This window comes from Drosophila subpulchrella, chromosome 2L (assembly GCF_014743375.2).
Source record: "Drosophila subpulchrella strain 33 F10 #4 breed RU33 chromosome 2L, RU_Dsub_v1.1 Primary Assembly, whole genome shotgun sequence".
NCBI classification, from domain to species: Eukaryota; Metazoa; Arthropoda; class Insecta; order Diptera; family Drosophilidae; genus Drosophila; species Drosophila subpulchrella.
Genome location: NC_050610.1, coordinates 19,761,173 through 19,781,905, shown reverse-complemented (window position 1 = coordinate 19,781,905; position 20,733 = coordinate 19,761,173). Strand labels below are relative to the sequence as shown.

The following is a 20,733-nucleotide window of genomic DNA, read 5'->3' as shown; positions in this document are numbered from 1 at the left end:
CATGTTTTTGTGTGGCTGCCTCTGGGTTCTCCAGCTTTTTCTTCTTCGCGCCTCGTTTGAGTTTTACGAGCGGCTTTACTTTCTCGCAGCTATTTCGACTTTGGCTTTTTAACAGCCTCCCAAAGGTGGACGGGGGCTTTGCAGACCCAATCCCAATGCCAAATCCCGTCATCGTCGCTGCCCCACGTGTATTGTCCATTTCTGACGTTGATTCCCCCCTTCCAAGACTATGTTTTCCTATCTTTTTGGTTTTCTGGATGAGCATCTGCGGTAGGCAGGAGAACAAGAAGTCGCCGCCTTATGTTGCCCGGTGACAAGCCCCATATGGAAAGCAGGCAAGCACTGTAAAATAACTCTTAGTAGTTTGGGAAAATTGTTTTTTATTATATGGGGAATTTGTTTTTTTATATTTTATTTATATTATAAAGAACTTAAGCTATTTATTGAAACAATTTGCTATCTGGGGTGTCACAAAAGTCATTAGCATCTTAAAATTCCTTTTAAATGCCATTATAGGTGTCTAAAAGTATGCAATAATATATTTTTATATAGGTGTCTAAAAGCATGCAAGAATATATTTTTACTAAGAAGTACAATAAAATCATGCAGAAAGACAATTGTTTTTAACATTTATGACACTTACAATACCATATTGATTTGTTTTGCACTTCCTAAGAAACTTTTTTCCTTCGAGCATATTTTTTCTTTATTGGAATATTTTTTCCCTGTGCAGTTGGCTAAAAACTGCTGAAATTTTATTTTCAACGCGCGTGTCGTAATTGAAGACGCCCGAACTCTTTCTCCTGGCCCCAGCCCCTCGTTTCTCGCCACGTCTGTCAAAATATATATATTTAATATAAGACAAAACGTTTACCCCGTTGTCAGTCGCCCCAACATTTCGCTGTGTGTGTGTGTTTTTGGGGTAAATGGAAAACGCTTTGGGTGGCGTTCGTTACTAAGAAAACACAGGAGACACGACGCGAGATGGAATGGTTTGGTATGGTATTGCTCTATAGATGGATGGATGGATTGGATGGACGGCTGACGTGTTGATGAATTTTCATTTTAAAAACCCGGCTAGACAGGATCGGGATTATATATCCCACGGAGTGATTGCCACATCCGTGTTTTTCTTTGCCTTTCGTTGGCCTACCGCAGATGCAGATTTATTTTTCCTCCCATATCTATAACTCGAATTTACTAGAGTTTCACTCAAGATACATTTCGCCGGCTTCTTGGATTTCGTTGCCCCTCTTTCTTTTCTTTTTTTGCCATATTTTTTGCACATTTTTCTGGTTAAATCTTCAGAGCACACTTGACAGCTCAATCTCGGCACTTGCCAGGCACTCTTTAAAATTTCCTTACCCTTAACCCTCAATGCTCCGCGTAATGCGAGTTTAATCATTGATGTATATAAAAAAGTGAGCAGCAACCCCGGGGGCACATCCATCTGCATCCCCTTAAACCGAACTGACAACCAAATGTCTTAATTTATTCATAACTTTTTATATATGTTTATTAGACTGAGCGAAACGAGGGGAGGGCTATTATATTGTTGTTCTCCAGCCCAAAATGCAACCCCTCACTCCGCGTTAAACAATTTCCATGTTTTGATTTATGAATGATAATGCGCTGTGACACATCCCAACCGAAAACCGAACCCAAGCGAACCGAAGCCAACGGAACTGGATGAGCCAGAGCCAGGAACTGAGGTCCTGAATTTGGCATATGCCTGCATTGCGTTTAATTTGCATTAATGGGCGTGGTTATGGGCCTGCTCCCGTGGCTACCGATTTCTGGGCGGTTTAATGAGGCGCAGCCTTGTAAAAAGTTTAACAGATTCCGCAGTTTTAAAAAATGTTCATGCCTGAAAAGATATTTTAAATGAGGGGTTCCGTAGCAACTGTCGCATAAAAAAAGGGTAACCTTTGCATGGTGGGCGTGGCGGAGGGTCATAAGTCAATAACTAATATGCTGATTATAAACCAATTGAAAGGGATTAAAAAAGGATCGATAAAAGTCATTCATTCATAATTTAACTAATTCCTATTTTTTATTTGCCAATTTTAAATGTGAATTCACTTGATGTTGTGGTTGAATATGTTTATAAAATTAAAGGTATCCAATTTCAGTTCAATCCATGGGTCTAACGAACAAATTGGTTACGAGCTTACAGAAAAATGTTTAAATATTAATCAAGTTCTGGCACGTTTTATAATATTTTTTAAATATAAGGTAATAGTTTAGTTTGTTAGTTTAGCTTAGCTAATTTTAGTTCTTAATAGTTTAGACTGCTAGCATCTTGGTCGAGTATTCAAAAATAATGTTTGCTAGTATTTTTAACATGTACAATGCACATTGTACATCTATATATATACTATATAGTTTAAAACCTTTTGGTATTTTGGTTTTTATACCCGTTACTCGTAGAGTAAAAGGGTATAGTAGATTCGTCGGAAAGTATGTAACAGGCAGAAGGAAGCGTTTCCGAACCCATAAAGTATATATATTCTTGATCAGGATCACTAGCCGAGTCGATCTAGCCATGTCCGTCTGTCCGTCTGTCTGTCCGGATGAACGCTGTCCGGAAACTATGAGAGCTAGGCTATTGAGATTTGGCGTGCAGATTCCTGAGCTTCTTACGCAGCGTTTGTTTCAGTAGAGTGCCACGCCCACTCTAACGCCCACAAACCGCGCAAAACTGTGGCTCCTAAAGTTTTGATGCTAGAATAAAAATTTTAACTGAAATGTATTGTTCTCATCAATACCTATCGATTGATAAAAAAAAAAGTTTGCCACGCCCACTTTTACGCCCACAAACCGCCCACAAACTTCAAAAAACCGTAAGTATGAACGTGGATATCTCGGAAACTATCAAGGATAGAGAATTGGGATCTCAGATTTAGATTCCGTAGCCTTGTGCGCAGCGCAAGTTTGGTACGGAAATATGCCACGCCCACTCTTTCGCCCACAAACCGCCCAAGCCTGTGGCGCCCACAATTTTCATGTTAGATACAAAATTTTAACTGAACTGTATTGGTCTCGTCAATATTTATCGATTGCCCAAAAAAAAAAAACTATGCACCAAATTGCGAAAAACTTCACGTAACCATAAGCTGGAATTTTGCTATACGACTTACACATAGCTAAATTGTATACAAATTTCGTTTTAAAGTTTACCTTTGAACTTAAAGATGATTGAACAACTCAGTAAACTATGATTTTCACAATTTCCCACATTCTTCAGAACGTCCTATATAGCAAAACAAACCTGTTTTGTAGTAAGCTAAACATTTAATAGGTCGGTAAAATTCAGCATTACAAACAATTTTTATAAACATTCGCCTGGTAACAGACTTTGCAGGCTAGTCCTTGTTTGGCGATTTCTAGGATTTTTTCCGGAATTGTACAGTACAACAATAGATTTATAGGGGCGTGTACCGCGTTGGCAGAATTGTGAAGTAATCCAAAACACGAGTCGTCGTACGGCTTTTTAGGGCCAGGTCTTTTGCATATACCTGCATATTTTCGGGAGGATAACAAAGTGGACAACTAAAACGCAAAATCAAAATGTTAAGAATAATTAAAAACCATCATTGAATTTAAAGATAAATTAAAAAAACATTGTTAAAATTATTATACCCGTTACTCGTAGAGTAAAAGGGTAAACTAGATTCGTCGGAAAGTATGTAACAGGCAGAAAGAAGCGTTTCCGACCCCATAAAGTATATACACTCTTGATCAGGCTCACTAGCCGAGTCGATCTAGCCATGTCCGTCTGTCCGTCTGTGTGTCTGTCCGGATGAACGCTGAGATCTCGAAAACTATGAGAGCTAGGCTATTGAGATTTGGCGTGCAGATTCCTGAGCTTCTTACGCAGCGCAAGTTTGTTTCCACTCTAACGCCCATAAACCGCCCAAAACTGTGGCTCCTACAGTTTTGATGCTAGAATAAAAATTTTAACTGAAATGTATTGTTCTGATCAATACCTATCGATTGATAAAAATAAAAGTTTGCCACGCCCACTTTTACGCCCACAAACTGCCCACAAACTTCAAAAAATCGTAAGTATGAACGTGGATATCTCGGAAACTATCAAAGATAGAGAATTGGGATCTCAGATCTAAATTCCGTAGCCTTGTACGCGAATATGCCATGCCCACTCTTAGGCCCACAAACCGCCCAAGCCTGTGGCGCCCACAATTTTCATGCTAGATAAAACTTTTAACTGAAATGTATTGGTCTCGTCAATACCTATCGATTGATCCAAAAAAAAGTTTGCCATGCCCACTCTAACGCCCATAACACTTAAATCTTTGCTGCTTGCATATTTCCATTTCCCTTTGGTCCCTTTAGCTGAGTAACGGGTATCTGATAGTCGAGTTACTCGACTATAGCGTTCTTCCTTGTTTTTTTTTAAGTGCTTACTTATTGTAAATATGGACATAAAGGTGTAAATTGGAAAGAAATAGCTAAGAATTTTTCCACACATAAATATCCATTTTGATTGCTATATTAGGATACAACCAAAGATTACATTAATATAAAATTTAATTCGTTAACAAGTTCAGCTTACATATGACCATCCGACCAACAAGAAAACCCCAGCAAAAAGGTACGTCGCGCAGACAATAGCATATAGAATGGTTAGTACAAGGACAACCACGAGGAAAGCACTTGTTCCAGCCATAATCAACGAGACGTCAACAATGATATATATCGCCGGCAACAAGGAAAGAGCTCCAATAACTATGCTCCATATACCGTAGAAAATTACGCAGCACGTATCTGAATCTGAATCACCGCCAGCCGATTCACACATTTCTGAAATCAATAAAATAAATCCACTTTAATATTTTTGTAAATAGGTTTAGAGTAGTACGTATTAGAGATAGTGAACTACGTTGTTCAAAGGTTGTTCTATATATGTGAAATATCTGGATGATATAGTAAGTGATGTCTAACAAATATGTGGTAAAAAATAATATCGAGGCACGCAGAAGTGACTTTGAGAAGTGTCTCCGAAGTGGCTAATTTTTTGACGCCGGGAGTCACTTCGCGAACCGAATGCAATATCGCGGATGATCGTTTTCATCTTCTTGAATTCACTAAAAAATGTCTTTCACGATATTAAATGATATGTATAGTGTATATGTATGTGTCTGCCGCTGTTTTAAAGCTATCCAGAGAAATCTTTTCAAAGAGTCTTATTTTGATTGTACGTAGTATATAGGTCTCAACAGGCCGGATCAAACAACTATATCCTATAGCTACCATAGGAAGGATCGTGTTTTTATACCCGTTACTCGTAGAGTAAAAGGGTATACTAGATTCGTCGGAAAGTATGTAACAGGCAGAAGGAAGCGTTTCCGACCCCATAAAGTATATATATTCTTGATCAGGATCTCTAGCCGAGTCGATCTAGCCATGTCCGTCTGTCCGTCTGTGTGTCTGTCCGGATGAACGTTGAGATCTCGAATAAGAGCTAGGCTATTGAGATTTGGCATGCAGATTCCTGAGCTTCTTACGCAGCGCAAGTTTGTTTCTGCAGAGTGCCACGCCCACTCTAACGCAAACAAACCGCCCAAAATTGTGGCTCCTACAGTTTTGATGCAAGAATAAAAATTTTAACTGAAATGTATTGTTCTCATTAATACCTATCGATTGATAAAAAAAAAGTTTGCCACGCCCACAAACCGCCCACAAACTTCAAAAAATCGTAAATATTAACGTGGATATCTCGGAAACTATCAAGGATAGAGAATTGGGATTTCAGATTTAGATTCCGTAGCCTTGTGCGCAGCGCAAGTTTGTTACGCAAATATGCCACGCCCACTCTAACGCCCACAAACCGCCCAAGCCTGTGGCGTCCACAATTTTCATGCTAGATACAAAATTTTAACTGAACTGTATTGGTCTCGTCAATACCTATCGATTGACCCAAAATTTGCCACGCCCACTCTAACGCCCATAACGCTTAAATCTGTCTACCGCCGATAGGTGGCGCATTTCAATCTCGCTTTGCTGCTTGCATATCTCCATTTCCCTTTGGTCCCTTTAGCTGAGTAACGGGTATCTGATAGTCGAAGTACTCGACTATAGCGTTCTTCCTTGTTTTTTTTACAAAGTTTTCATGGAGCTTAATGATAAGCCGAAAACTGACTTTCGTGGCTTGGTTGCGCTTTCAGCCACTTGGCGCATTATTTATGTTGAGCCCAAGAGGCCGAGGCGCGGATACTCGTACATAAAAATGCATATCTTATATACCTCATGAGAGGGCAATCCTTTCGCTGCGGTTTTCTCTATGCGCCATACCTTGATCTCCACTGCCTTGCGGTTTGCGGCGCCTGTGCTGCCATCTCTTTCGGCGTACATCTACCCCACTCTTTCTGCTACAGCGTTGAAAATCAATTTACGTCAATGTCTGGGTTCGGGCATCCTCACTCTCCAACTGAATCATCATCGTCATCCGACGACTGTCGCAAGGTAAATGAATTAAAAGTGTTGTTGCTGCGCCCGGCGATACGTACAAATTCATTTGCATTCAGAAATAAAAATAAAAAACAAGGGGAGAGCCCAGAAATTAATTACGATCTCAACTGGAACTCTTATCAGTCGAAGGTGCGGCCCTGAAAAAATAACACACAGCTGCCTTTTTCGCCTCGCCGCCTGTCATTTGATTTGTATTTCTGTTATTCTTATTTTACACTTTTTCTGCGTCGTTTTTTATTCAACGCTTAATTACGAAAAATCACAAATTAGTTAAATTTCCGCAAAACAATTTTCAAGGGTTTCGCCTGACAGCTGTGTGACCAACAAAAAAAGGCGACTTTGAACAGGGCGTGACCGAAACTGAAGTCCTATCGAGTCCTTGAGCGTGACCGATTGAATTCGATGGCTTTCCGCACACACAAATATTGAAAAACTATAAAAAACAATAGTTCCCAAAAAATGGGAATCGGAACCTCTTTTAAAGTTAAAAATTTCGGGTATATAGACGCTTTATTATACCCGTTACTCGTAGAGTAAAAGGGTATACTAGATTCGTCGGAAAGTATGTAACAGGCAGAAGGAAGCGTTTCCGACCCAATAAAGTATATATATTCTTGATCAGGATCACTAGCCGAGTCGATCTAGCCATGTCCGTCTGTCCGTCTGTCCGTCTGTCCGTCTGTCTGTCCGGATGAACGCTGAGATCTTGGAAACTATGAGAGCTAGGCTATTGAGATTTGGCGAGCAGATTCCTGAGCTTCTTACGCAGCGCAAGTTTGTTTCAGTAGAGTGCCACGCCCACTCTAACGCCCACAAACCGCCCAAAACTGTGGCTTCTACAGTTTTGATGCTAGAGTAAAAATTTAAACTGAAATGAATTGTTCTTAGCAATACCTATCGATTGACCCAAAAAAAAGTTTGCCACGCCCACTTGGACGCCCACAAACCGCCCCCAAACTTCAAAAAACCGTAAATATGAACGCGGATATCTCGGAAACTATCAAAGATAGAGTATTGGGATTTCAGATTTAGATTCCGTAGCTTTGTACGCAGCGCAGGTTTGTTATGCGAATATGCCACGCCCACTCTACCGCCCACAAACCGCCCAAGCCTGTGGCACTCAAAATTTTTATGCTAGATAAAAAATTTTAACTGAAATGTATTGGTCTCGTCAATACCTATCGATTGATCCAAAAAAAAATTTGCCACGCCTACCCTAACGCCTACAATGCTTAAATCTGTCTTCCGCCGGTAGGTGGCGCATTTAAATCTCGCTTTGCTGCTTACATATCTCCATTTACCTTTGGTCCCTTTAGCTGAGTAACGGGTATCTGATAGTCGAGGTACTCGACTATAGCGTTCTTCCTTGTTTTTTAATTCGACTAATGCGTGCGCTGTAAATGTGATGATTATGAATTAATTGTGATAACTTAAATTATAAGTTTTAAAGAATCTGATATTTGTTTATATTGTTAATATAATCCAATCTTTTTGCAGTAATAAAACTACAAAAAACTTTTGAAAAACATAATACATTTATTTAATCTATAGGTATACTTACTTTTAAAACCTTTCGAACCCTATTACTAATCAATCAAAATTTTTCATAGACCTCCCGTTGAGACACTTTTGAATTTCCACCCAATCATAACCGCATCTCCGCCTCAACCAAAACATTTACAAATGCAATTAAACCATTACAGTCCACCCAAAGCATAAACCATAAATTCATCCGCACATAGGGGTGCCCTTTTCCATTGACCATTTAGATATGGCTGGCACGGGATAATTTCCAAAAAAAATCATATAAAATAAAAATATTGTGCACCCAAATGCGGTCAATTCAATTTCGTTTTCAATTCCGAATTGCATTTCCTGGGCAATAATTGATGGACTGCGTAGGATTCGTCCTTCCTATCGCTGCTCTGCCCTCTTTCAACAAAGGGATAAGTCTAAGTAAGTGGGTTATTAGCACCGCAGGATGTCCGAAGTGGCAAAAGGACATGCAGGCCAAAAGGAGACCCCCTGCCAGCGGAACGGAACCCTTGCTGGGCATTAGAGAGTCACGTCCAAACTTCTGTTGATGTGATTATTGCTGTTGGAGGCGTTTCATATTAGTAATGTAAACATACACAGAGAGAAATATCTGTTCCATTCGGTGGTGTTACAGAAATGTCTTGGGATTTGAATTAAATATAATATGAAATTAAAATCAAAAGAGTTTTAAGTAGCTATCGGTATCAGATTTTAACAAAAATAACACATTTCGGGCTGCCTTTTCGTTGGCATGTTAAACTTAATAAAAAAGGTTTTAAACTTAAAATATTCAAAAGTTATCCGTTCTTAAAACCTACTTTTAGTGTAACTTGCGGGCAAGAAAACTGCCCTAGATGTCTGTTATTAAATTTCTTATTACTTATTATCATCATGCGAACTTAATGATATAAATGTCTATGAATTTTCAATTAACATAATACTTTTCGGGATTATAATTTCTCTGTGTGCAGAAGTATAAAAGGTAAAAAGAATCACCGACCGACAATTGAAATTCATAAGAGTACTACTATTCCGAGCCACAGCTCCATTAGCCACAATTGAGATCTCTGCGTGGCAAATCCTTGTGACGAATTGTCTTAGTCCGTCCCGAGATTTATGTAATAAATATATATCCCCCTTGCCGCTGTTTTAGTGACAGCTGCTGTACGTGCTGCCCTAGTAAGCGCTATAATTATGATGATAAAATGATGATGATGATGGTGATGTCACACTGTTGGTGGCTCTTAATGATAACGATGTCCCTGTCCTCTCGCCCACTGATAATGCTACTTAACTCCACATGCCCACATTTTTCGAGTCGCCCATTAAAAGTTCACCCTCCCGCAGAAGTACAACAATCCCCTCACCTCCCTTAGCCACCGAATCCCTTTATGGCCATAAAGGAGGCGACCAACTTGCAGCATGAAATTATTTTACACGCGCTCTAATGCATAAACATGGCCAACAAAGTTGGCTACCAAAGCCGGCACCAGGTGCTGTGTAATTTTTGGCATTATCAATGAAAGCCGTATACTCGCCGAAAGAGTGTTTTTAAATTTTGTTTTGAAGTTCTTCTTAAATTTGGAATTTGGATTGTTTTGTAAATGAAATATATATATTAATTATAGAGCTTATAATACAGCAACAATTTGCTTTATATATTTTTAAAATGAAGGATAGAAGTTGTTATGACTTAAAGTTGTTCAGTTGTTCACTGCCAACAAATCTTTTTTTTGCTTAAATTTATTTTTGAACTACCTGAGAATATCCTCAGAAAGTTTTATACTCATATATTTACTTAAAAAACATTTACTAAAAATGTTTACTTCAAAATACAAACAAATATATCACCAAATTATTTCTTAAAAAGGATTTATTGTCATTTAGAAGTAAACTTTACTACCCTTAAAATAAGCCATCATAAATCATCAATCGGTTTGGTAAAACTCTCTCAGTTAATTTTTAGTCTTCTAAAAAATGTTGTCGTCTAAAGGTGGATTTCCCTTAAGTTCTGTTTTAAAAATATATATTTTTGTAATTCTTGATGAGAATCCTATTTTCCCCCGATACTTTTGCCTACCTTAATTTTCCTCAATTGGCATTTCCACCGAGGGTTGCTTCTGTTCTTCTTGCTCCTCTGCTCAGCCACTTGTGGGCAATCAGAGCTCTCGACTCTGGCCGGCTGTTTGACGCCGATTTGCTACCCCTAAAGCTGCGACTCGGGTTGCATTGTTTTGACATGACACCCGAATAGGGTAGCCCCGGGATATATGTAAGTATACTCCGACTTTTGGGAGGGGGGAAATGCAGAGTAGCAAGGCGCAGGCGCGACAGTTTTAACCCCCCGAAAAGAAACAGTTGCTCTTAATCAAGTGCTGACAACCGGCACAGAAAACAATTTGAAATTGCATTTTAATCAACTCCGGCTCGTGCTCACTGCGGGAAATTAAGGGGTAGCTACAAGCAAAAACCTTTCCCTGCTTTCTTTTTTTTCCGGTTTAGTTTTCATTTAACACCTTTCGATCCGTGTGTGTCGTTTGTTTTGCCTGCCCGGCTACAACCGAATTTTCTAATGTTGTTTTAGGCCACCGCAAGGCGTTGAGTTTTATGCACATGCCTCCGAATCCGACCTGAATTTGAATCGGGTTCGGATTGTTTTCTATATGTGTGTATTCTCGGGTGCAGAATGCCAGCCAGCTGGCATTTTTCCAGCCTCCGTTGTTGACTTTACTTGATTGAATGAATTTGAATCTGATGAATTTCAATGATTCGTGTTGAAATTGAATTACTGCAAAAGCTGCTAAGCAGATTTGCTTGTGAAAACACAGAATGTTGTGGGGTTAAAAATGGTCAAATCATTTGTGGGTAAATTAAAAACATACGATGTTGAAGGTATTCATTTTGAATGTAAATAAATTGAAGAAGTGCCAAATACAAATCGAATCATTGAGGTCTAAATTGAAATAATTGTATAAAATTCCTTCAGTTTGCCACATAATTCAATCAATTAGACAAATTAAATTAACACACGATAGAGTTATTCGCAGGCATTAAGATAATAACATATTTAAACGTTTGATTTAAATGTAATTTGCTTAATTTGTTTGTCAACTTTTTAATCTACCGAAACAAAGATTTCAATAGAATTTCGCCATTTCGTGCCCACCATTTGGCCACCAATCCCATAAACAGTTTTAAAATCGTTTGCCCATTTGTTCGAAATGCCACGTGCATTGCAAATTTTGTTTTAAAGCCCGCCGACAATGGCAATATAATTCTTTCATATGCTAATGAGCAGCACGCGTCTAGCATTAAGTGTGCTCAAAATGCAAAAACCGATTAGCAAAAGATTCAGATACGTTCCGTCCATAAAATGCTGCTAAATGTTTGTAAGCAAATACGAGTGGCATTTTGTGAGAAGCAGTGTGTGTTAGATCCCGAGAACTGTGACACTGCATCCATTTTGCAGCTTTTGGATTGGATATTCAAGTGCAAGTCGTCCTCAAACCATTCGCTTTCTTTGTTTTTATTAATATTATTTAATTTTTTTGCGAAAAGAGATATTGAAAGAGAAATTGTTGTGCAAATATATTTCAGTTTGCTTGATGTTTTGATTTCAATTAAGCGAGAGCTGTTTACAAACACTAACAAGGATGAACGCTTTAGTTGAATGACTAGACTATCAGATACCCATTACTAGCTGATAGTTAACCAACTAAAATTAAATATATTTTTTACATATTTTACGATTTCTTTTAAATCTTTGAAAATGTGGTCGCCACCGTTTTGGGCAGTTGGTGGTCGATAGAATGGGCGTGGCACTTCATTAAATAAACTTGCGACGCGCAGGAATCTCTAGAATCTGCTGGAGTAATCCCAATATTGTAGCCTTTATAGTTTTCAAGATCACAGCGTTCAAACAAACGGGCTGATCAAGAATATAAGTATATACTTTATGGGGTCGGAAACGCTTCATTCTATTTATTTCATACTTTTCGTCTAATCTAGTATACCCTTTTACTGTACGAGTAACGGGTATAAAAATATCAAACAAAACCTCACTCACTGTCCGTTCACTATTTTCTGTGTGATTTATCATAATAAACGAAAGCGAGTCATCAACAAAGGCGTTCATTTATCGTTCGGTGTTTGCAATACAAATGAATTGCATACAGATTTCTGCTATTTAAGTGGCCGACCATAAACATACACAGATCTATAACATTCTATAAATGAGTGATTGATATGCCACGGCAATGTCCTGCCGCAGGATGCGGGAACTTTCGCTGGCCACTAATTCAGCAGCAGTAGCAGCGTCGAAAAGCAAACACGGCCAGCAGCAATTTTTATATAGCCGAAAAATCCATTTTGACCCCTTTTGACACAGCCAGAAGTCCTGTTCGCAAATAAAAGCGTCCATTACTCAAACGCCAACACACACACGGTCACTGGAGAGACAAACAAAGCAGCAAGTACTACGTGCCGTTGCCAGGATGAGTCCCAAAGTCCCGCTCTTTTAAATCCGGATCTGTGCTTCTAGCTTAGGATACTTAAAAGAAAAAATCTTAAATTCCATATTAGCCAAAAGTAGATCAAAGATCTTGGGATAATAAAAACGTAATTTTAAACTAACACCATACTAATGCTCTTAAGTAATGCAAAATTCAGAAAACAAACTTATAAGTTGGCTATATATTTAATAATTATATTTATTGTTAATAGAGGGTTCTAAAATAATTATTTTTTTAAGTAGGTTGAATAGTTTATATAGAACAGTTGAATGAATTAAATAGTTTATATAAATTAAACATTTATTCATGCTATTGAGTATTAAGTATTTATTTTATTATATTTTTTAGAACTATGTCTAGTTTTTAAAAATATTTGTAGGGTTTTAAAAAGGACGCCTAAACATGGTGTTTAATAGATGTTCATTTAAAATTAAAAAGAAAATTTAAAAAGTTCCTTAAAGTGCTGGTTTCCACCTCCTAAGTCTGCATACACCTCCCAAAAAAAGGCCAAGTGCAAGCCCGAAAATAAATCTAAAAGCACATCCCTGCTGATCCCATGCTGATATCCCCACAGCGTTTCTGGCGTTGTCAACTGTAAACATACTTGAGCTTCCTGTTTTGCTATTTGTGCCTCGCATCGCACACAGGACACTTAGGACAGACGGGCGGACATGAGGACATGAGGATGCCCGGACGCAGGAACAACCCACACGATGTTTGCTCTCCTGGTTGGTCAATCCGACCCCCCTTCCGTTGGGTTCTGCTGGACAAAAAGTACTCGGCAAACTCATCAGCACCACAAAAATATCCTTAATAATTTTCTTAAACCAACAAGCACAAAGCCAGCACGGAGCATGAAGGATGAAGGATGAAGGATGCTTTTACCCCGCTGACTGTGTGTAGCCCTCCTCCTTTTCCGCCAGTGAACTGTCATCGTTTGTCATGTGTCCCGGCCTGAGCTTCGCCTGTGGAAAGTATTTAGTTCGTTGGTCGCATCAATCCAAACACAAAATGGCCAACACCCCGGCCAGAGACGTATCGGATGTGGCCGAGGTTTCCTTTCCCAGGACCAAGGACCAAGGACTACGGTCCCCAGACCCCGGACAGGACATAATCGTCAGTGCCGTAAAATAAACAGCAGCCAAAAGCAGCAGCAGAGGCAGCAGCAGCAACCATGGCGACAAAATAAAAATAAAATGCGACAACACAGGACGAAAATGGCTGTCGAGGGGGGTTAAACCACTGGCAGGACACCCAGGCAGGACTTTTTCGGGTGTGAAAAGGCATTTGGTGCAAAGCTCGAAATAAAAATAAGAATCCCCAGCACGAAAAAAAAATTAACATCCTTGTTAGTTGTGAAAACACGTTCGCTAAATACGCGCGACAGTTGCAGACACACCATCATCCCCTCATCTCCTGCCCCTTTTAATCATCAAGGACCTCCCTTGTGTGTGTGTGTGTTTAAGTGTGTGTGTGCGGGACAGGCGCAAATATTTTAACAAGTGTCAAATGCACACGCTACTTAACTCAAGCTCTGTCTCTCTTGTTTAATAAACAAAATAGTTGCAATTGCCAAGAAAAAATTCCAACCCCTTGGCTGACTGAAAAATGTCCTTCTTTTTTTAATATATAGAAGAAACAAAAATTGTTCTCTTTCCTTTGTGGATTGGAAAATGTCCTTTTCACGGGCGCTTGTAATTTGGGCATTTGTGTGCAATGATTTCGGCACTTAAGGCACATAATCGGCAGCATGAAGCAGCAAAAGCAGCGGATTTAAGAACACTTTAAATAATATTCGTAGTTATTAAAAATTTTCCTTTTCTAAGGATTTGAAAAAAGGTTAACAAACTAGTTAAGATATGTATTATAAAAGATATTGTAATTTTTTTTTAACAAAAATAACAGTTTAAGAGGTTTGCTTATATTTAGATATTCTTTAATTTGTTTCTTACCAATCTGGAAAACCTCTTATTTAATGAATACAAAATCCATTAGAATGATCAAAAATCAAAATCAAAGGTTTTTAAATCATGTAGAATATAAAAAACCTAAAAAAGCACTTTTGATTTTTGGGTAAAAACTTAGCATATGATATATTAAATACCAAACCGCGTTTATCAATATTTTGGTAGTATTCCGTAATAATAAAAATCTCAGTACTACATATTGGTAGATCACTTTTAGGCATGCGATTTTTTATATCTCATAACTGTTACTTGCAGTTTTAAATTTAAGGTTTACAATTCTGCTTATTTTACATTTTTTTTCGCGTCTACATGTAGATTAAAGCAAAAATATATGCCAATTTTTAGACTCACATTCAACAGCAATTATTTTTGTAGTGTATCGTCAATAAGCAGCAAGCACAGTTCGCTGAACAACAATGTACAGGATGAAGGGACAAAAGGGAGGTACTGGAGGGAGGTGCACGGAAGCAGGAGGTAACAGAGGTCCTGCAGGACCATGGGCATGCATTGCGGCATTTCGGGATCGCATAAGCTGGATTAAAATCAAAACAGATTTGCGCTGACAATGACAACGGGCCACAGCATCAGCGGCCAGAGCAAGGACATGTTAATGTTCACTCGGAGGTTAAACAGGACACACTAGTCAGCTTCCCTGCCCTGCCTCCCTGCCTCCCTTTCCCCTCTCGATATGTGAATGGTAACACCTTGCAACAAGAGCAAATGAAATGTCATTTGCCCGTTGATTACTCGGGATGAAGAGGGGTTTCTCCGACGGGGATAACTTGTTGTTTGCGAGTGGGGAGTATGAATTTAAATCGCTTTCAAATGATATGACACATGGTCGGGTTCTATTCTGTCGGGCAACCGTGATTTCACCCCGTGTCTTCGAACGCTCCGGGCGATTAACAAGTGTGGAATGTCCTGGTAGTCCAAAAGGTAGCTAGTTGAATAGGGTAGAAAGTGCCGAGGGGATAGACCAACAGAACTAGCAACATATGGACACGGGAAACCACGGGGCAAACAATAAGAAAATGGCCGAATGATTGAGGTTGAATAGAAAGGGATCGATTTAAGGCATTACAATTGTACGGGAGACAGCGATCCTTCAGTTAATTCTCGTTCAGCAAGGAGATTAATTCAATAGAACCTTGAGATATATAGTCGTTAAGTTAATAATTGAAATGTTTTAATGTTACATTTCTGAATATTTTTAAAAACCAGATTAATTCAATAGATAACTTAATAATTAAAATGGTTTAATGGTATATATCTGAATACTTGTTATATTTTTAGCAAGCAGATTTATTCAATAGAACCTTTAGATATATAGTCGTTAGGTTAATAATTAAAATGTTTTAATGATACATTTCTGAATATTTTTAGAAAGCTGACTGATTCTACCTTAACATATATAGTCGTTAAGTTAATAATTGAAATGTTCTAATGGTACATATCTGAATATTTTTAGAAATCAGATTAATTCAATAGAACATTTAGATATATAATCGTTTAGTAAATAATTGCAATGTTATAATGATATATTTTTGAATATTTGTTTTATTTTCAGCTTGGCTGTGATTACGGGCCTGGTCGAGATCCTTTCGCGACGCATTCAGAAGGTGCGGGAGTCCGTCGAAGGCAACCAGAGTGTAATGCTGGGTCTGCTGACCACCTTGGGCTTCCTGTCCCGTTTCATTGATGTTTGCCAGCCAGGTGAGTCATGAGTATTGGCCGGCTCCTGTTTCGCAGCAGAAGTCACACCTGGTTGAGGGTAAATAAACCAGAGGATCGTTGTTAATTCGTTTCTCTATACACCATCGACAGGTCCTGCCGATCCGACACGTTTGCTGGGCGCTGCCAAGTCCACAGAGCTCTTTGGAACCGTATCGATGCTCTACGGCAGCGTTATGCCAATGGGTGAGTTTTAACTGAGCCAAAAACAGTAGCAGTTGAGGTGCTAATTAGATTTCAATGCACTTTACGAGCAACCCACGCAACGTGATCTCCTCGCAAAGGCGGAAATTAGTTTTGATTTTTCCGTAAGCCTCTAATGTTTTATGAGGGAATATCCGCTATCGCTGCTCATCCGCTTTTCTTTCATGTTTTCTGACTCTTTTTTTTTATTCCTTGTTCTGTTTTTGCAGGTGAATGCATTCCACCGCGCACGACTGCCTTGGCGGCATCGACTTTTCATCTTTACGTGTCCCTGGGCTCGCTGGATGTGAACACTTTCCAGGTGAGTTTGCCCTTCCGCGGGAGGGGGATTCTCAGGAGTTCCAACGACAAACGTCGAACGTCGTGCGTCGCCGTTTAAACAAATCAAAAAGTCAGTCAGCCCTTAAACCCAATACGATGGCACAGTGGTTAGAGTTTTTGGATAAATAATAAAAATAAGCAATCTTAAGTCATCTTAAATATTTGTTTCAAAGTATTTGAATGACTAAGATTACAAATCAGTTCTTAGATTTTGCCTTAACAAATCTAAAGCCATCTAATATATTGGTTTAAATAATTTGGATTCAAAGAATTCGAATGTCTGATAGTACAAATCAATCAATCAAGATTTGCCTAGGGACTTAAAATTTAAGCAATTAATCAAAAATGTAAATTCATTTGTTCATTTATTATTTATAAAAAGCTTATAATATCTCATTGGGTTAACCATTTCTAAACTTTTACTGAGTAAGCCTTTCAGGTTATTAAAATTTGTTTTGCGATTTTTTTTTAATAACATTTCTTAATAATTTTCTATCCAATGTTTCTTGGGTTTTTTGTGCTCCAGCAGCCAAGACTAGAGAAAATTTCATTAGAATTTTTTCGCTTCTGTTTTATTTTTTCCCGTCGATGGGGCTCTTGTTTTTCCTGGTGGTGTGTGTGTATGCGTTTGGCTTTTCTTTGCTTTGCTCTTCTAAACTTTGTCGAACGTGAAATCGCCTGGCGAAAATTGAGAAAATCGGCAACAACAACAATAACAGAAAGAGCATGAGGAAAAACATCGAGGAAAAGTTAGTGGAGACGTTTAAAACTTTGCAATTGCTGCGGCTTGCAATCTGCGAGTGAATTTCGACAGAGTGATTTGCATATTGCCAAATGTCATGACAGCCCCGAGAATTGTGTATTTTGTGGGGTGGGATTTTCCGGCGGAGTGATCTCTCTGGTTTGAGGGAAAATGCATAGAGTCAGGGCAGAGTGACATTTGCTTAACAGACAACACAGCGCCAAATGACAAACACAACATGAGGCAAACGCCATTGAACCGCGATGACATTTCGCTCTGTACTCGTGTACCTGCGAAATTTCAGAGGAGAAAATCAGCAAAATGGTATGATTGCATTGGGGTGTGGGGGTCATGGGTTCAGGATAAAATAGAGGTTGGGTGGCATACGCAAATATTTTGACACTTTACTTGGGGCAAATGTCGGCAGTCGTCGTCTTGGCGTGTCCTAAAATATTTATGCCAAACGTAGCGAAACGATCCGACTGGAGATGAGATGAGTTAAGTTCGGTTGGCAGCCAAAAACCGCGCCAATGAAACAGAATATCGAAGTGCTGCAATCCGTGAATCTAACTGAGGCTCAGCTTATCGGATATGCACCTCTGGATCCCTTTGAATGCACTAGAAAGTATTGTTTTTGATAGGTAAATTAAGAAATCTAAAAGGGAATAATGTTCTATGTCCGCCAATCCTTAAAAGTCTTTAAAATTAATGGCTATCCCAACTAAAATACATTTATAAGCCTAGTATTTGAAATACAACGAGTTAAAAATACTTGAATATATTTTACCTTTGACTCTTCAACCAAAAAAGGCTAATTTTGGTTGTTTTTTTTTGCAAGGAGTGGCAGCTGCGTTTTAATTTCCTGTGTATCTCTATCCGGCTATCGAAGTTTTCGAGTGTGCGTCTGTTGCACGTGTCAATATTTAACAGATGCAGGCTGGCAGGCAAGTCTACGCACTTGACAAACTAATTTGCTAGACAAACTTTGCCGCTGCCGAAAGCTCCAACCCCGAATTGCACTGGGATTAGAGCTATTTGTTTTAAATTACCACAAAAATAGATAAGGGTTTCGGTTGCTCATCATCAACAACGCTCAACTTTTTTTTGGGGCGAGGGGCGGTTGCTCCGTTTCGGGCAAATAATTTGATTCGGTTTTAATCAGCAAACTCAATTTTCGAGAGTCGCTCGCAGAGGCGCAGCGCTTGTTTTTGCGCAAATATTGACTTTGTAAAATGAAATTTTCAAGTTTAACCCAAGCCAATCCCGAGGCCCACGCAATTTCAATCGTTCTCGTTGCTATACTTTTTTTTTTTCTTTATTCGTTTCCGGCTGGAAAATCCTTGCCGCTCGCTCATATCCTGCCAGGGTCGGAAAAGTGAGGGGGCGTTGTTCTAGCCAGCCAGGCATGTCAATTGTTTGGCTAAATATTTGCTTAGTGCTCGTACCAGTACTCTTACTCTTACTCGTCCTCGTCCTCGAACAAGTTGCCAGTTTCAGTTGTTGAATCGAGTTTCGGGTTTTGGCCTGCCAGGGCAAACAAATTAGAAGCGCTCTCCGGTTCGTTCAGCGAGTCCCTTATGCAAATAACACGCAGATATATATATAGGCAGGAATATAAACAATCGGGACGCAGGACGTGCCGGCCCTTCATTTCCTGCCCTAAACAAGTGGCACTCTTTGATATTTGCTTTGACTTAATTAAAACATTTGCTCAGTGATTTCGGTTTCGGTTATTTTTCCATTGTTGTGTGTTGCCAATTAAATGTGTTCACTCTTGTTTTTTTTTTTTGTATTTTCAGGAGACCCTGACTGTGGAGGGTCCTTTGTCGTTGAAGCTGTTGGATGTGATGAGGCTCATCCTGAACCTTAGTGTGACAAATACCCAGTGGGTGAAGAACAGCGAGAGCACCCCCATGCTGATTGACCTTATCGCCTCGCTGGCCTTTTTCTGTGTCAACAATCGGAGGCATCAGGACCTGCTGATATCGGAACAGTTTGCCGTGATCTTTAAGAACCTGGCCAAGCTGCCGACCCAGTTTAATCCTGTGATTTATCCCTTCCTGGTCACGGTTTCCTTTGGCAATGCTCCTGCTAGGGAGCTTCTTTGCAAGGACTTCGATTTGGCGGTAAGTGTATAGTCGATAACTGAAATAAAGTATTTTAATTAACTGCTCACTGATTAACATAACATAACTCTGCCGCCTTTCTTGTAGTCTCTTCATTTTCTAAAGTATCTTTAAAATCTCCTTACAGTTTATAGATGAGTACAGCAAATCGGAGGTGGCCCAAAGAAACAGCATCATTAAACTGATACATAGTCGCACCAAAGACAAAATCAGCCCCGGTAGTAGCAGTAATCCACAGAACAAAACTCTGTCTTAAGGCTGTAGCTATAAATATAAATATATATCCTATAGATGGATACTTCAGCTTGAAGTCTCAACTCTCAAAGTGATATTATTTTCAAAGAAAATTAAAAAAAAAACTGAAGCAAAGAGCAAAAATACACAACTCGAAACATTCGCAATGAGATGAACAACAGGATAAATGGAAATCGACAGCAGAATTTACACACAAAATATTTTTAATATAATTTATATATTCTTAAACGTTAACTTAAACTAGTTTACTAAACACTCACGTCATCTCACTCACTATCACACATTCGCTAAAACACATTCACAACAAGTCGAACTCGCATAGATTCTATATCTTTATACATAATATCTATATTCATTGTAGTTTATGTTTAATGCAAAGTATTAACTTTAATTTAACGCTTGAATCAAACTCACCCATAAAACACTGCAAATTCTCAGTTATCGAATCAAATAATGCTTATTGAGCAGATGAAAATACATATTAACAACCATCACACTCACACACAAAAATGGGAAGAAAAGCAAAAATATAATAATATTACTACCTAGTGTATTTTTTATAGACATGAACGTTTTGTGCAGAAACATTATAATTACATTAAAGCAAATAAAATAAAGAATTGAACCATTAAAAAATATATTTGATTCGTAACTATTTTAGTTTTAAATCGGGGTTACTTCGTATAAACTTTTTTTTTAGCCAGTGAAGAACCAAATAAAATTGGCTTAGACTGATTATTGCCAAAAAAAATATTTAGGACGTTGATAATATTGTATAATCTACCTTAGGCGTTTTCAAATTCAAGTAAAGAACATTTAATTTTTTATAATTTCCTGTAGCCAGGCAG

General features: G+C 38.7%; 2 protein-coding genes across 2 annotated transcripts in view; one reads left to right on the top strand and one right to left on the bottom strand.

Moving 5' to 3' along the window:
• Positions 1–20,517, top strand: part of LOC119546452 (S phase cyclin A-associated protein in the endoplasmic reticulum) — a 37,388-nt gene extending 16,871 nt beyond the window's left edge. The window contains exons 7-11 of the mRNA XM_037852727.1: positions 16,074–16,219; positions 16,331–16,423; positions 16,651–16,742; positions 19,304–19,630; positions 19,758–20,517. Coding sequence (XP_037708655.1) covers positions 16,074–16,219; positions 16,331–16,423; positions 16,651–16,742; positions 19,304–19,630; positions 19,758–19,886 — 787 coding nt within the window. The 3' untranslated portion in view covers positions 19,887–20,517. The remainder of the gene's footprint in view (positions 1–16,073; positions 16,220–16,330; positions 16,424–16,650; positions 16,743–19,303; positions 19,631–19,757) is intronic.
• LOC119546453 lies at positions 3,314–4,904 on the bottom strand. The gene is made up of 3 exons (XM_037852728.1): positions 4,577–4,904; positions 4,429–4,510; positions 3,314–3,552 (listed from the first exon to the last, which is right to left on the bottom strand). The coding sequence occupies exons 1-3, from the start codon at positions 4,820–4,822 to the stop codon at positions 3,494–3,496; spliced, it is 387 nt and encodes a 128-aa protein (XP_037708656.1). The 5' UTR covers positions 4,823–4,904; the 3' UTR covers positions 3,314–3,493.
• Positions 20,518–20,733: the final 216 nt, after the last annotated feature.